Consider the following 13,897-nt stretch of genomic DNA (forward strand, 5'->3'; position numbering starts at 1 on the left):
CGAACGCTGAGTGAAGCATGACTAGACCGAAGCACGGAGGATTTGGTTTCTGTCCGTCGCACGTCATACGCGCTGAATGTCATGTAGATTCCTGTGTGTCATACCGTCCCAGCGAGAGTACATTTAGAGCAGTGTGTCAGCAGCCGCGCAGTGCGTTTTAAGTCCCACCACCAGCCTCCATCCTGACGTGCTCAAAGGTCATAGCTGTCCAATCAGTTATGGGGGGAGAACGGTCCTGAAACTGTCTGGCGGACGTCATACGTTTGATATTCATCAAAGTTCATAGATTGGAACATGCCCCAAGGTTTTGGTCGTAACATTACTTTCCACCTGCTAGCCATGACTGGGTGAAATGCTGTAGGTGCTTTACTAACTAGTCAGTTGTTGTTGGTTTGCTATGTCACATTCATTTATTTACATTGCTTAGCTCACCTGTGTGACTCGTAACCTGGAAATGGCTCCCTGTATATTAATCATGGGAAATTGGTAGCCATTCATGGACAGTAAATGGCTAAAGTCAGCTTCATAAAACTGCTAGCTACATAAATGGCAAGTATAGCAAAGAAACAACATTTTTATTTTATTGAGAAGTGAAGGCTAAATCAACAAGCTACACAACTTGATCTAAAAGATTTACAAACTAGCTTCGACCTAGTTTCTAAGTTACCACTGATAGGCATTCCTCCCCGTGTTACAAAGTGTAGTCTGCATTCTCAGACCAAAACCTACATCCTATTTTTAGTGATACACTAAACCTTAATTAAAATCCACAGAAGATGAATGTAATGCTGGTGTTAAATTGACGAGAAGACAAACTAGCAAACGCGGTCATTTGTCACACGTAAGACTTAGCAGTAGGGTGTCTACTCATCAGAATAGCTGCCAGCAACATGCCCGGCTGAATCCTAATTCAAAGAGATGACACAGCGTCAAACAGACAGAGCAGACTTAAAGGCACAATCCTCGGTTTGTGTTTCAGCCCGGACACCAATGTTAGTGTGAAGCTGGGGAATCGGGAAGACGAATTGCAGCAGACAAACCTAACATTCTGTGGTATGAGTAAGAGCTAGTTTCAAGCTAATGAGGGGTTAACCCTGTATTTCGCCAAGAAGAAAATTGTTATGTATCAGTAGAAATGACCGTTACACAACAGAGAAAACCTCCCAAATTGTGCCTTTAAAACTGTCACTCCATCCTGGAAAAGGTCAAGTCTCCATGGGCCAATTACAAGGTAGTGCTGTAACCTTCTCTGGGTCACAGCACATAGATTTCCTGTTAACTCACTTTAAAGGGCCGCTGGGTTTCAGTGTTTATGTTTGACCAACTCCCAGTAGCTTCATAAATCAGACTGGGAGCCCATTAAAACAGGGTCCGGGAACTGAGGGGAGCACATGAATATTTGAAACGTAATTCAAACACACAAGAGGCCTGCGTAACACAGGCAGATGCCAGCTGGCTTTGTCTGTTTTTCATATTAAGTAGATGTTTAAAGGGGGCATTGCTAAGACAAATGCTAAATGTACAGTATGTGTCGGGACAGCAAAGTGCGGCCACAGAAAACATTATTGTTACCTTTCTTTCCCCCACGACAGATGACTGAGAAGGTTGCCATTTACAGCAACTACCTGGGGAACAGATACGCTTAGATGATATAAAAAAAAAAAAGAGCCAGATGGAAGCTGGAAATGATATGAGCGCCATCACAACATGATGTTATGATTAATTTAATTTATATGCATGTAATCCTATATTCTCAGAGTATGAATGTATTTTTTCCCCCTGTTATTTGTTCTGTCCGTGCATTGTCACGCATCTGCAGCTAGCGGTTATCTCACACTCACTTGCCAGAGTGCATTCTGGGACGTTTATAAGTTCATAAATACAGAGCACTCTATGGTGCTCTAAATAGCAGTGTCTAGTGTGAATTTACAAACATGTTGAGGTCCCCAAACTTGCAGTCAGACCATAGATTGGAGCACACAATTGTAAAATCTGTGCAAAATAGCACCTGCTGTATCTAACTTTGTACTGCTGGTCTTTAGAAGTACTGGAGCTCAGCTCTGCCTAGTTCACATTCTGACCCCGGCCCAATTTAACGTCTGGATAAACCCAACCTTAAATCCCAGAAGCAAACAATAAGATGTAGAAAAAGGCTTAGTGGAAAGATCAGAACCAAAAGAGGACCCAGTGTCCAGTCCTCTTTGGATGTTCCGGGTAGTAAGAAAATACATTTTGAGTGAAGAAATATTCTATATAAGGATGATGTGTGATGTTATGTGTAGGTCATATTGTCAACACAGCGCAGAGTCCTAACAGGAACTAGAGAATGGCATGAGCTAAGCACTCCCATGTGAGCCGGAAGTCACAAACCAAAACTCAATTCCGCAAGAGGCAGAGAACAATACTCAGTACAAGGGCCTGAAGACGACGTGCGAGGTTATGTGTAGGTCATATTGTCAACACAGCACAGAGTCCTAACAGGAACTCCACTCAGGATTGATGGGTAAAAGACGAAAAGTCTGTTCACATGGCCCAACTACAGGATTGTTGAGTAGACAGTAACTGATGTGAAAACCTTGAACATCTCAGTGAGATAAGAGAATCAACCACCAGCACTTGGACCTATACAGCGTGACATTACATGGCACATCCTTCACAACTGAGTGAAGGTACGAAAAGCCCTACAAACCTCAGAATATATGAGACGGGCAATCCATCTACAGAACCTCTCTATCCCCTCTGTCTTTAATTTAATCTTTGGCCCGCAGTCAATAAGGAACGGAGTGAAAATTAGAAGAGCGCGTGACCTTTTTAAAGCCACATATACCCATATTCAATTTCCATATCAATTAACAGTGGCGTCAGACCCTGGGAAAAGGGGCTCTAAGTCTATAGCGCCCTATCATGTAGAGGGTATCAGGGAATATCTTGAACTGATGTATTTTCTATTCTACAAGTGTGTAACAGATTTACTGGTTTAAGTTTAGGGTTCATGAAAAGGTACCCCCATGTTTAGATAAGAAAAGGAATGTTGGTAAGGGGGATCTGATCTCGGTTATTAGTTATGGTCCTAATTGAATGGTATCAGTAGATCGTTGGGGCCTCCGTCAGTCTCTGTGTTTAAACCATCAGTTTTATCTGCGCTTTGTCCAGATGGTAAGTGGCCCTTCTGAGTTGAAGGGGTTGCCTACAGTGTCCTTACTTCTCTGGGATAAGACAGGGGGACAGCCAGCCCTTTTGGGTAAAACGTAGATATAGATGGAACAAAGGGAACGTACGGTTGACATAGGACAGCCAGCCCTTTTGGGTAAAACGTAGATATAGATGGAACAAAGGGAACGTACGGTTGACATAGGACAGCCAGCCCTTTTGGGTAAAACGTAGATATAGATGGAACAAAGGGAACGTACGGTTGACATAGGACAGCCAGCCCTTTTGGGTAAAACCTAGATATAGATGGAACAAAGGGAACGTACGGTTGACATAGGACAGCCACGCAGAAACTCACCACACCCCCTGCACTGTAAAAGAACTGACGATTTTTCTGTTACTTTAAAGATGCTTTATGGTTTATTGCGTAAACTTTGAATCTTCTCGATATTTGCAAAGAAATGGCTAATTGTGCCAAGAGAATTGAGTCGCTCTACTACCTACTTACTAAACAGTTCTAGTCGATGGAATTACTATCACAAGGGGCCCTCGAAAAAGTGTTTGAATCTTGAGTAAAGAAGGGAGAGGCCCTCAGAGACGCCTGTGTACACCAGCACCTCAACCAGGTTGACCAGAACCAAACACGTCGGACAGGGAGCAGCGACGGGAGTTGAGTCAGAATCGTGTTAAATGTGGCGCACGTGTGAACAGATCCCAAACGACGACCGACGGTTCGTTGCTCCAGAGGAAGTGAACAGCTGTCAAAAAAAAAAAGAGCGCTGTGATTTCGGGCCGGTCTGTGTCGGAAAACCGGACACTGTCAGGGGACGGCGGGCACAAGAGAATGTCAGCAAGCGTGTCGAGGACCAATCACAGGGAAGGTTTTTCACTGCTTTGGGTGTGGTATGTTTTTAAATCCACTCCATTTTACTTCTTATCTAAACCAGTCTTTTAGTTGTCATGGTTTTGGTTAGCTTAATGCTCTGGCTGGTAGCTACTTGCCCCAGAAGAAAATGCAATTTATTTTTCTACCAACAATTCTGCCAAGAAAATCTGCATCAGGGCGTTGTGTCAAACACTGCATGTCACTGGCGCATATGAAATTACACAGAACTTAAACAATCATGAGCTGGGGGTCATCATCCCCAGTGACCTCCTAATTCTACACCCCTGATGCCAGTCACATGTTTCAAGAAAGTTGAGACAGAGCCAACAAAGGCCTGGAAAAGTTGTGTAATGCTAAAAAACAAACCAGGAGGAACATCCCACAACTAATTAGGGTAACTGGCAACAAATCAGTAACAGATTGGGTATAAAAAGAGCATCAGAGAGGATGAGTCCTTCAGAAGAGAAGATGGGGAGTGGTTCACCACTCTGTGAAAGACTGCAGACAAATAGTGCAACAATCTAAGAATTACGTTTCTCAACTTAAAATTGCTAAGAGTTTGGGGATCTAATCATCTACAGTACATAATTAAAAGATTCAGAGAATCCAGGGAGAATCAGGCCCTCAGGTGGTACTGCATTAAAAACAGAGACGATTCTGTAGTGGAAATCACTATATGGGCTCAGGAACACATCCGAAACCCATTGTCTGAGAGCACAGTATGTCGCTGCATCCAAAGATTCAAGTTAAAACTCAACCGTGCAAAGAAGAAAGCCTAGATAAACAAGATCCAGAACCGCAGCCGCCGCCGCCTCCACTGAGCCCGGGCTCATTTAAGATGGACTGAGGCAAAGTGGAAAACTGTCTTGGGGTCTGACAAATCAAAATGTGAAATTATTTTTGGGAATAATGGATGCCCCGTCCTCTGGAGTTAAGAGGGGAAGAACCACCCGGCATGTTATCAGTACGAAGTTCAAAAGCCAGCATCTTTAATGGTATGGTGGTGAATTAGAGCACATGACATGAGTGACTTGCACATCTGTGAAGGAACCATTAATGCTGAACAATATACAGGGGGGAGAACAAGTATTTGATACACTGCCGATTTTGCAGGTTTTCCTACTTACAAAGCATGTAGAGGTCTGTCATTTTTATCATAGGTACTCTTCAACTGTGAGAGATGGAATAAAAATCCAGAAAAATCACCTTGTATGATTATTTTATAATTTATTTGCATTTTATTGCATGACATAAGTATGATCACCTACCAACCAGTAAGAATTCTGGCTCTCACAGACCTGTTCGTTTTTCTTTAAGAAGCCCTGCTGTTCTCCACTGTATTAACTGCACCTGTTTGAACTCGTTACCTGTATAAAAGACACCTGTCCACACAACCAAAAAGACTCCAACCTCTCCACAATGGCCAAGACCAGAGAGTTGTGTAAGGACATCAGGGATAAAATCTCCCTCCGTCTGGGGCTCCATGCAAGATCTCACCTCTTGGGGAATGAATGATCAAGAGGAAGGTGAGGGATCAGACCAGAACTACAAGGCATGACCTGGTCAATGACCTGAAGAGAGCTGGGACCACAGTCTCAAAGAAAACCATTAGTGACACGCCGTAATGGATTAAAATCCTGCAGCGCACGCAAGGTCTCACTGCTCAAGCCAGCGCATGTCCAGGCCCCTCTGAAGTTTGCCAATGACCATCTGGATGACTCCACTTGCCGTGTTTGGAGGAAGAAGGATGAGTACAACCCCAAGAACACCATCCCAACCGTGAAGCATGGAGGTGGAAACATCATTCTTTGGGGATGCTTTTCTGTAAAGGGGACAGGACGACTGCACCGTATTGAGGGGAGGATGTATGGGGCAATGTATCGCGAGATCTTGGCCAACAACCTCCTTCCCTCAGTAAGAGCATTGAAGATGGGTCGTGGCTGGGTCTTCCAGCATGACAACGACACGAAACACAACACAACTAAGGAGTGGCTCCGTAAGAAGCATCTCCTTAGTTGGCCTAGCCAGTCTCCAGACCAGAACCCAATAGAAAATCTTTGGAGGGAGCTTAACTACAAATTAATTACTTAATCATATAATGTGATTATCTGGATTTTTGTTTTAGATTCCGTCACTCACAGTTGACGAGCACCTATGATAAAAATGGCAGACTGTTTTGTAAGTGGGAAAACCTGCAAAATCAGCAGTGTATCAAATACTTGTTCTCCCCACTGTATACAGGTTTTGGAGCAACATATGCTGCCATCCAGACAACTTTTTCAGGGAAGCCCTTGCTAATTTCAGCAAAACAATGCCAAACCACATTCTGCATGTATTACAACCAGCATGGCTCCTTAGTAAAAGAGTCTGGACGGTAAACTGGTCTGCCTGCAGTCCAGATCTGTCACCCATTGAAAACATTTGTCACATTCTGAAATGAAAAATACGACAAAGGAGACCCAGAGCTATTGAGCAGCTTAAATCCTATATCAACCAAAAATGGGAAGACATTTTCATTTCAAAACCACAGCAATGGTCTCCTCAGTTCACAGACATTTACAGAGTGTTACTAAAAGAGGTGATGCAACACAGTGGTAAACATGCCCCTGTCCCAAATGTTTTGAAACGTGTTGACATCAAATTCAAAATGGCCATGTATTTTTCCAAAGACACAAAAATGTCTCTCTTTCAGCATTTAATATGTTGTCTTTATACCATTTTCAATTATATATAGGGATTAAAAGTTGGTGTTCACTTGTGGTAAAAAAAAGTGACAGTTAAAGATTGTTTCTGCGATTGCCAGGCATTGCAAAAGTGCAGCTGACAAGCCAAAAAGGGTCTGCAAAAAAGTCACATGCCAATTTATGACCCACGTCATCAACAACACTCCCTTACAAACATCATGTCTAAAATAACTGACTCCATTTCTTGATTAGGCACAGATAAACAACATATTACACATCAAGCCCAAAATAAAGGTTTCAAATATATTTGGTTAATCTGAAATGTCCCTGACTGAAGTATTTTTTATGTAGTTCAGAAACTGAATAACTGTATTTTTCAGCTTTTGCTGTAATAGAGAGTATATACACAACATTTTGAATACTGTGCCAGGGTAACGTGTCACACACACACACACACACACACACACAGGGATGTCAGACCCAGAATTATTGACTGTCCTGATATGAAAAATGTGTAAAGACGACAACTATTGGTAGTAAAATGGAGACCTTGGCGTAATACAACGGGAAAATTCACACTGGCCACAGGGAAGGTCAGGTGTGGTTTACAATGGGCTTCAGCAATAAGGTCAGGTGTAGATTGTACAGGGTAGGAACATTTTGTAACCCAGTACACTTGAATCCTTTCCATCTGTGCACTATGATCAGGATGACCACAATCAACAAAACGCCAGTATAAACTGACTGACAGACGGTGCCCGATGTTCCTGGAACATGAAGACACAAGTGGAGCCATTAGAACACACTGGCTAGACTTTGGTGGATGACTGGCTAGACTTTGCGAAAAAGGATGACTGTGGTGTATTGAATGAGGGTGGTTAAATGGATGACATAGTAATTAAAATTAATGACTGTGGCGCGAATATGGATGCGGGGATCACCTCAAAACAAACACACAGAAGAGAAAGAAAAATAAATACATAGCTTCCAACATAGCATTCATTACAGCAGTGACTGGGAATGTCCAAGAGCAGACGTGGGGGAGGAACGTGTAGCGTTACGCCGTTTGTTGAGCGTGGAAGCGAAACGAACGCACCCAATGACAGCCTTTAATAGGGTTTACATGGGTTTAAATGTAGAGCGCTACACTACGATGGTAACCGCAATGTAGCAAAAACATTTCGCAACCCAAAGAAAGTATTTCTGATGGTTCAGCAAGTCGCTACTGGTTTTAGTCTTTTCTGGTCTCCTTGGTTCTTCTGGTTCTCAGTTGTTACACATGTCTACCTCGGGAACCTCCTTGACGCTGTCCCTGCATTTCAGGTGCCCATGCTGCCTTGCACCTGCACATTTATACGTCCCACTTATAACATACGTCGGTCTGAACTGTTTCGCTGGTCAATTTCTTGCACTCTTCCATTAGGACTTCTGGTTAGATGCTGACTGCATTGTTTTGTACTTGTTCAATGACATCAACGCTGAATCCAATCGCTCTCCTAACAAAACTTCCGAGACAACAGGGAGACTCTCCTGCTTTCTCCCTCAACACGGAAGAGCGCACACACACACACACACACGCACGCACGCACGCACGCACGCACGCACACAGTCAGCTGACTCACACTCCGCATTCTTCTGAAAGCTCCAAGTCTGAAATGCAAAACAGAAAACACACTTCTCTACCAGCTTTTATTATGCATTTGCACTGTGAACACATAAAACAAAGCAAATCTCCGCCATAATTCATTTGAACAACACCAAAAAAAGAAAAGAAAAGGGATTCAACCTTTGTAACTTTATGGCCTGACAAAAGTGATACACAGTCCAAAAGAAGAGAAACACCGAGCAGAGACTGGAATTGACTGTCTGGAATAGGTCAACGAATCAATAAGAGCTTAGCTACGTATCCAGAAAAGGAGAATAGCTTCTTTGAGTTTCTTCGAAGTCTGTTCAGACAGTTTAACTCATTTATAATAATATGTACATTTGGGTCGCTCATAACGACACTGCTCAGGTGGATTGGCTACAAGACCGCGTCACTCCACCCTTTTAGCCTAGGATTTAATAATGCTCCCTTCAGAGCGTTACTGATGACCAGGGCCCTCGTCAACAGCTCTAGACTATTAATAGTCCATTAGTTAAGATGGGGGTGGGGGGGGGGATTAAACAAAACACAGGAAAAATTAAGCAGCGACAAAGGTCTCAGGTCCCTTATCCTCAGCAGTGCCTTTTATTTGTACCGCCAGATTTCCGAACGGCTTCTTATCCAGGGCCTTTTTTTCCTAATGGATTTTACGAGATTCAATTTGACAGAAGGATTTAATATGGGGCGCTGTTTGTTTTCCTGCCTCTCCCTCATCCCGCTGCTGTTCTCTCCATCTTGCACTTCAATCTGTCTCCACTGTAAGACACAAGGCCAATCTAGTTTGGATATTTTTGTCCCCCAACTATACAAGTCGCTGAAGACATTGAACCCCCCCCCAACCTCTTGCAGTCTGACATAGAGCATCTGATGCTTGAAACTATGAAAACATATGAAGAGCAGGCAGACGGGGGTTTTCCTGAAAGACTCTCTCAACACACTGGAGGGCATCCCAGGGCCACAAACGTCCGGCGGGGCAAGTCCTCTCTCGACTAACATTAGTCCGGATGACGACAAGGGGGCGATGTTTGGGGCGAGGGGGGAGATTGTGACGGAACCCGTGGAGGGAGGAGGGCCATGTGCCACGTTTAGAACCTCAGGTGGGATTTGTGTTTCACCATGTATCTGTTGGGACAGAAAGGGCGACCATCAGACGTCATCCATTCATAACCTCAGACACTATATATGGGAGGCGGAAGGTACACAAATGCTCGTTAACACAAACCTGTCGAGGGTCTCCCAGAACTTCAGGAACATGGGCCGGTCGAGGTGGCGCTTGTGGTGGCTCAGCTCCAGCACGGTCACGTCCCACTTCTGCACATTGGGGTCCATCTTCTGCTCGTCGTACTTCAGGTGAAAGGCTCGAACTGCGGGGCGATAACCACCGTTAGGAGCCACATTCTGACACGCACCAGCCAAGGTCGGTGGATGGGAAACCGGAGTAACTGGCGGCTAAGCTCCGCGGTCCTACTTAAACAGTCCGGACCGAAGACAGAAAGGCTAATTAAGGCTTGCCTGCTGTTCACTTACGAGGAGACTACTCTGACCTCTGAATAACTGGGTTACCATGGCAACTCCTCATTGTCACCGATAACGAGGAAAAAAAAAAAAAAAAAAAAAAAGATTCAATAACTGCCAGACACGCGCCCTGAATGTGAAAGGGCGGAGTGCCTTGGTAGGATCCATTACAGAAGAGAAGCGCGGGGAACCTCACTTTTGGCGAAAATGTCCACAGGGGATCCATCCGGCAGCAGCCACGGCCAGCCTTTGAACTGCCAGGCGGGGCCTTGCACGAACACCGCCACCACGCGATCCCTTCACAACACAAAGACAGAGACGGCATTAGCATTTACCAATCCACTAACACCTGGCTCCTTTCAACGGGCACGCTACTGTAAACACGTCTCGCACAACTGCCGCACTGTCAGACAATGTTTAGAGAAGAAGCAAACTGACTGGTGGTTATGGGGCGTGTTTCAGCGGCTGATGGATGAAAGCGTGTGTGTGGGTCGTTACGATGCAAAGTATAACCGCCACACTGTCACACACGCTTTAGTCATTAAGAGGATGCTTTCACCCAGACCGACTTGCAGTCAAGCGCATTCAGTCGCCATCAGTCAGGGCGTGACAAGTTCTCATTTAGTTTCTACACATTTATTATAATAAATAAAATAAATAGACCGAAATGTGCGTTAGCTATAGAAATAGAGGCCGATTATTGGGTCATGGCTGATTTGGGGGTCGAGGCTGATTTTCAGGATAGGTTTGGAGCAAAGTGAAGGCAGTGTTGATAAGAGACCCAGGGGTTGTGGAGAGATTAGTAGACAGACGGCACACTGATCGCCGGCCTGATGACAGGAAGGGGAGGGCGTTCGGGCAGGAGTGGGGAGCGGACAAAGAGGTGGAACAAAATGAATGAAAAGCAGACGCAGGGATGTTTAGTACAGACAGTAAGAGGAGTCGTTTGCCGTCGGCAAGAGTGGAGTACTATTGTGTTCAATGGAATTCAGTCTATAAACATGGCCAAGTATTCTTCTACGTCTTCTGAAGTGCGTGGGTTGGCTCCCAGGCTACATCTGGCCTTGGTCGAAACCCTCGAGTGGCCATTCAGCTCAGTCGTGACACTAATATCCTAACACACTGAACGATTTCTTTTCCCAGGTGGTCAGCAGCTGGCTGCCTGTAAACACTAGTAGGACCATGGTCATCCCATTAATATAGAACATCTATGCTATAAACCATTATTACCACATATCTTAGATTGCCAGGCATTTGTGTATTCTGTCCCAATTAGGGGTGTAAACGTTTAAATACTAAAAATTGAAATGAAAGTGAGACAAAATTGGAAAACACATTGTGGGTGTGCATCGTAGAGAATGGAACAAGAGACTGCAACCTAATTGACACGTGCTGGCCTTTTAAATAAACCTATTGCTAGCCATTTATCAGTTATTTCGATTAAAGATGCAGTCTGGAACTTTTGCAATTAACCAATTAATACTCACTAAGAGTAAGGATGTCAAAATCCCTCAAAATCGGATATTAGCTCCTGTTCAAATAATCCTCCAAAATGGCTACATCTCGTATTCTTCAAGATGTAACAACGTTTAATCCAGTATATTGTGTGAAATGGCGATACTGTGATCCATCTACTGCGGACAAACAGACAGCCATCTTTGTCTGCCACCGTGCCTATACACATCCCTGCCCTGAGGGCTGGTGGTGAAAGGCAAGTGTGCAAGAGGTGGCATAGTGCAAAAGTGTGTGACTTGTGAAATTGGATGATGTCTTTCGCATCTCTCTAACAGAAGGGCGCGAGATTCTTTCCAGGCCGGGGCTCACCAGTCCTGTGGGGCCAGTTTGAGGGGCTGGTCGATGACCCTGTAGGGCACGGTGACACTCAGCGCGGCCCCCCCGGCCTGGATCTGGTCCTTACGCCTCTGGAGCAGCACCTCGTTATCCCGCTGGATGCCCTGCTTCTTTTTCTCCTCAGATGTCACAAACCTGACCGAAAGGGGGAGGGGCACGTAGAGGGGAAAAGGGGAGGGGCACGTAGAGGGGAAAAGGGGAGGGGCACGTAGAGGGGAAAAGGGGAGGGTTAAGCGACACGGTCTATCCATCCACTGCAGAAACAAAACAAAAACAAACTTCCCACCCACCACATTTTCATTCACAAGACAAACAAAATCTAAATGCATGTGTAAGGCATCAAGAATTGAACCCCGGGTGATTCTGAGTTTTGATCTCGCTGCCGTTGAAAGTGAGGCAGCGCGAGGAGCCTGGTGACTGTCATTCATTTCCTGACAGCTGCTAGCAACACCTGAGGACTGACGGCTCCACGGTGACTACCAGACCAGACGCCGGACCCTCCCTAAGACACACATTCAACTAGACAGCTGTAGATGAATGGAAACGTCAACTGGCCTGATCCCTACACGCGATATAAACTGCTCAGCACACACCGCATTGGGCAGTTAGATGGTTAATACAACGGGAGGGAACCACGCGGTTGGGGTAGGAAGACTGGCTGAGCAAAGATTTCCGAAGCGGACAAATGTCACACAGAAAATGTGCAACTCATTTCTCCACTCTGTAGCAGCGGACGATAACCGATCATCGCCGCGCACAACCAAACACTTGTGGGATTGTTTAAAAATGCATTGGCCTAAGCACAGCCCGGGATGGTCTTCGACGATCAGGCATGAATGAAATCAACGGTTATAATGGAGGTCCATTTAAGGAAGACGGGCCCAAGAAGAACTGCTCGAGCCCTTGTTATTTATAGAACAAATTCTCACGTGACAATATCTAGTGGGATAAACAATGCCGTTTATGGAACGTGGTTTCCGGGAGCACATCATCTGTCCCATTGGGTCCTCTGTCCTGGATTCATCTTCAAATCCCTTCATTGTCTCGCCAAAGCACACAAGATAAGTCCAATCTCCTGCACATCACACATCCTCTACAGCCTACACCCAATCCAAAAAAATTCAACAAATAAAAAAACATCCGCTCTAGGTTATTATTGTTTTAGTACACGCTCACTTTCCAACTAGACTGCTAACGACTCCTAACACGAAAAACTACTCTACCACACCCTCCGTCAAATTCACCGCGCGCTACGCCAGGAAAAAAGAAACACAATGATCCTGGACATCGACAGCCGCGGCAGCACACCGGCTCTGTAGCCGCCAGCCATGCGAGGACACCGCAGCAGTCGCAAGGCGCGATCACGTGTTCGCGTGGCACCAGGGCTCCGCCCGATGATGCATCCCAGTCCACCGCCACCAGGGCCGTCGCGGCCGCCATCTGATGACGTCTAGTGATTTATGACTCCAATTAAACGGCAAAATAGCAATTACTCCGTGTGTGTGTGTGTGTGTGTGTGTGTGTGCGTGCGTGCACGTGCCGGTGTAATTCACCTTTGCGACGTATTGAGGCGGCACACAAGAACAGGGGGTTTGGTTTTGTGAGCCTCACCTTGGGTGGTGTTAGTTATTAATCAAAGAAGAACGCTCATTTGCCTCAGATGAAAACCGGGGCTTGGGGGGTCCGTGTGCCCTGTCTAACCTAGAGCACGGAACGGGGAATCAACGCCAGGTGAACACGTCAACACGCCTATTCCATATTGGCCGGAGCATATATGTTCATGTATGGACATACCAATGTAATGCGAGGGAACAACTCAGACGCTGGATAGACTGGGGAGAACGATGTATGGAGCGGCCAAATGTCGCTCGCACGCACGCACGCACGCGCGCTCGTTAGACGATAACACCTTTGAGGGTGGGAGGTTTTCCCCCGTCAGTCACACGGAGGTGTGTGTGTGTTCAGCATCACACTGAGCTTGCCAAAACCTGACCTCACAAACCGTGTGAAACAGAGGCAGCATTTTACAAACAACACACAGACACACTTACTTGAGGTCCTGCAGAAGGTCCTTGGCGTTAAGCATAGTGATGAGGGACGTGGTGGCGGCTGGGATGATGACGATGGGGGTGCGCGAGCCTGCAAACAAACAGGACCCAAAGGTCC

The 13,897-nt window shown here is 45.5% G+C and overlaps 1 protein-coding gene across 2 annotated transcripts in view; it reads right to left on the bottom strand.

Annotated features, from left to right (window-relative positions):
- Nucleotides 1–8,395: 8,395 nt before the first annotated feature.
- Nucleotides 8,396–13,897, bottom strand: part of cdc73 (cell division cycle 73, Paf1/RNA polymerase II complex component, homolog (S. cerevisiae)) — a 28,764-nt gene continuing 23,262 nt past the window's right edge. For both annotated transcript variants that reach the window (XM_010895209.4, XM_010895200.4), the window contains exons 13-17: nt 13,783–13,870; nt 11,705–11,866; nt 10,077–10,177; nt 9,588–9,729; nt 8,396–9,487 (exon numbers count right to left, since the gene is read on the bottom strand). In XM_010895209.4, the coding sequence (XP_010893511.1) occupies nt 9,451–9,487; nt 9,588–9,729; nt 10,077–10,177; nt 11,705–11,866; nt 13,783–13,870 (530 nt within the window). In that variant the 3' untranslated portion in view covers nt 8,396–9,450. The remainder of the gene's footprint in view (nt 9,488–9,587; nt 9,730–10,076; nt 10,178–11,704; nt 11,867–13,782; nt 13,871–13,897) is intronic.

Source organism: Esox lucius, chromosome 3 (assembly GCF_011004845.1).
Source record: "Esox lucius isolate fEsoLuc1 chromosome 3, fEsoLuc1.pri, whole genome shotgun sequence".
NCBI classification, from domain to species: domain Eukaryota; kingdom Metazoa; phylum Chordata; class Actinopteri; order Esociformes; family Esocidae; genus Esox; species Esox lucius.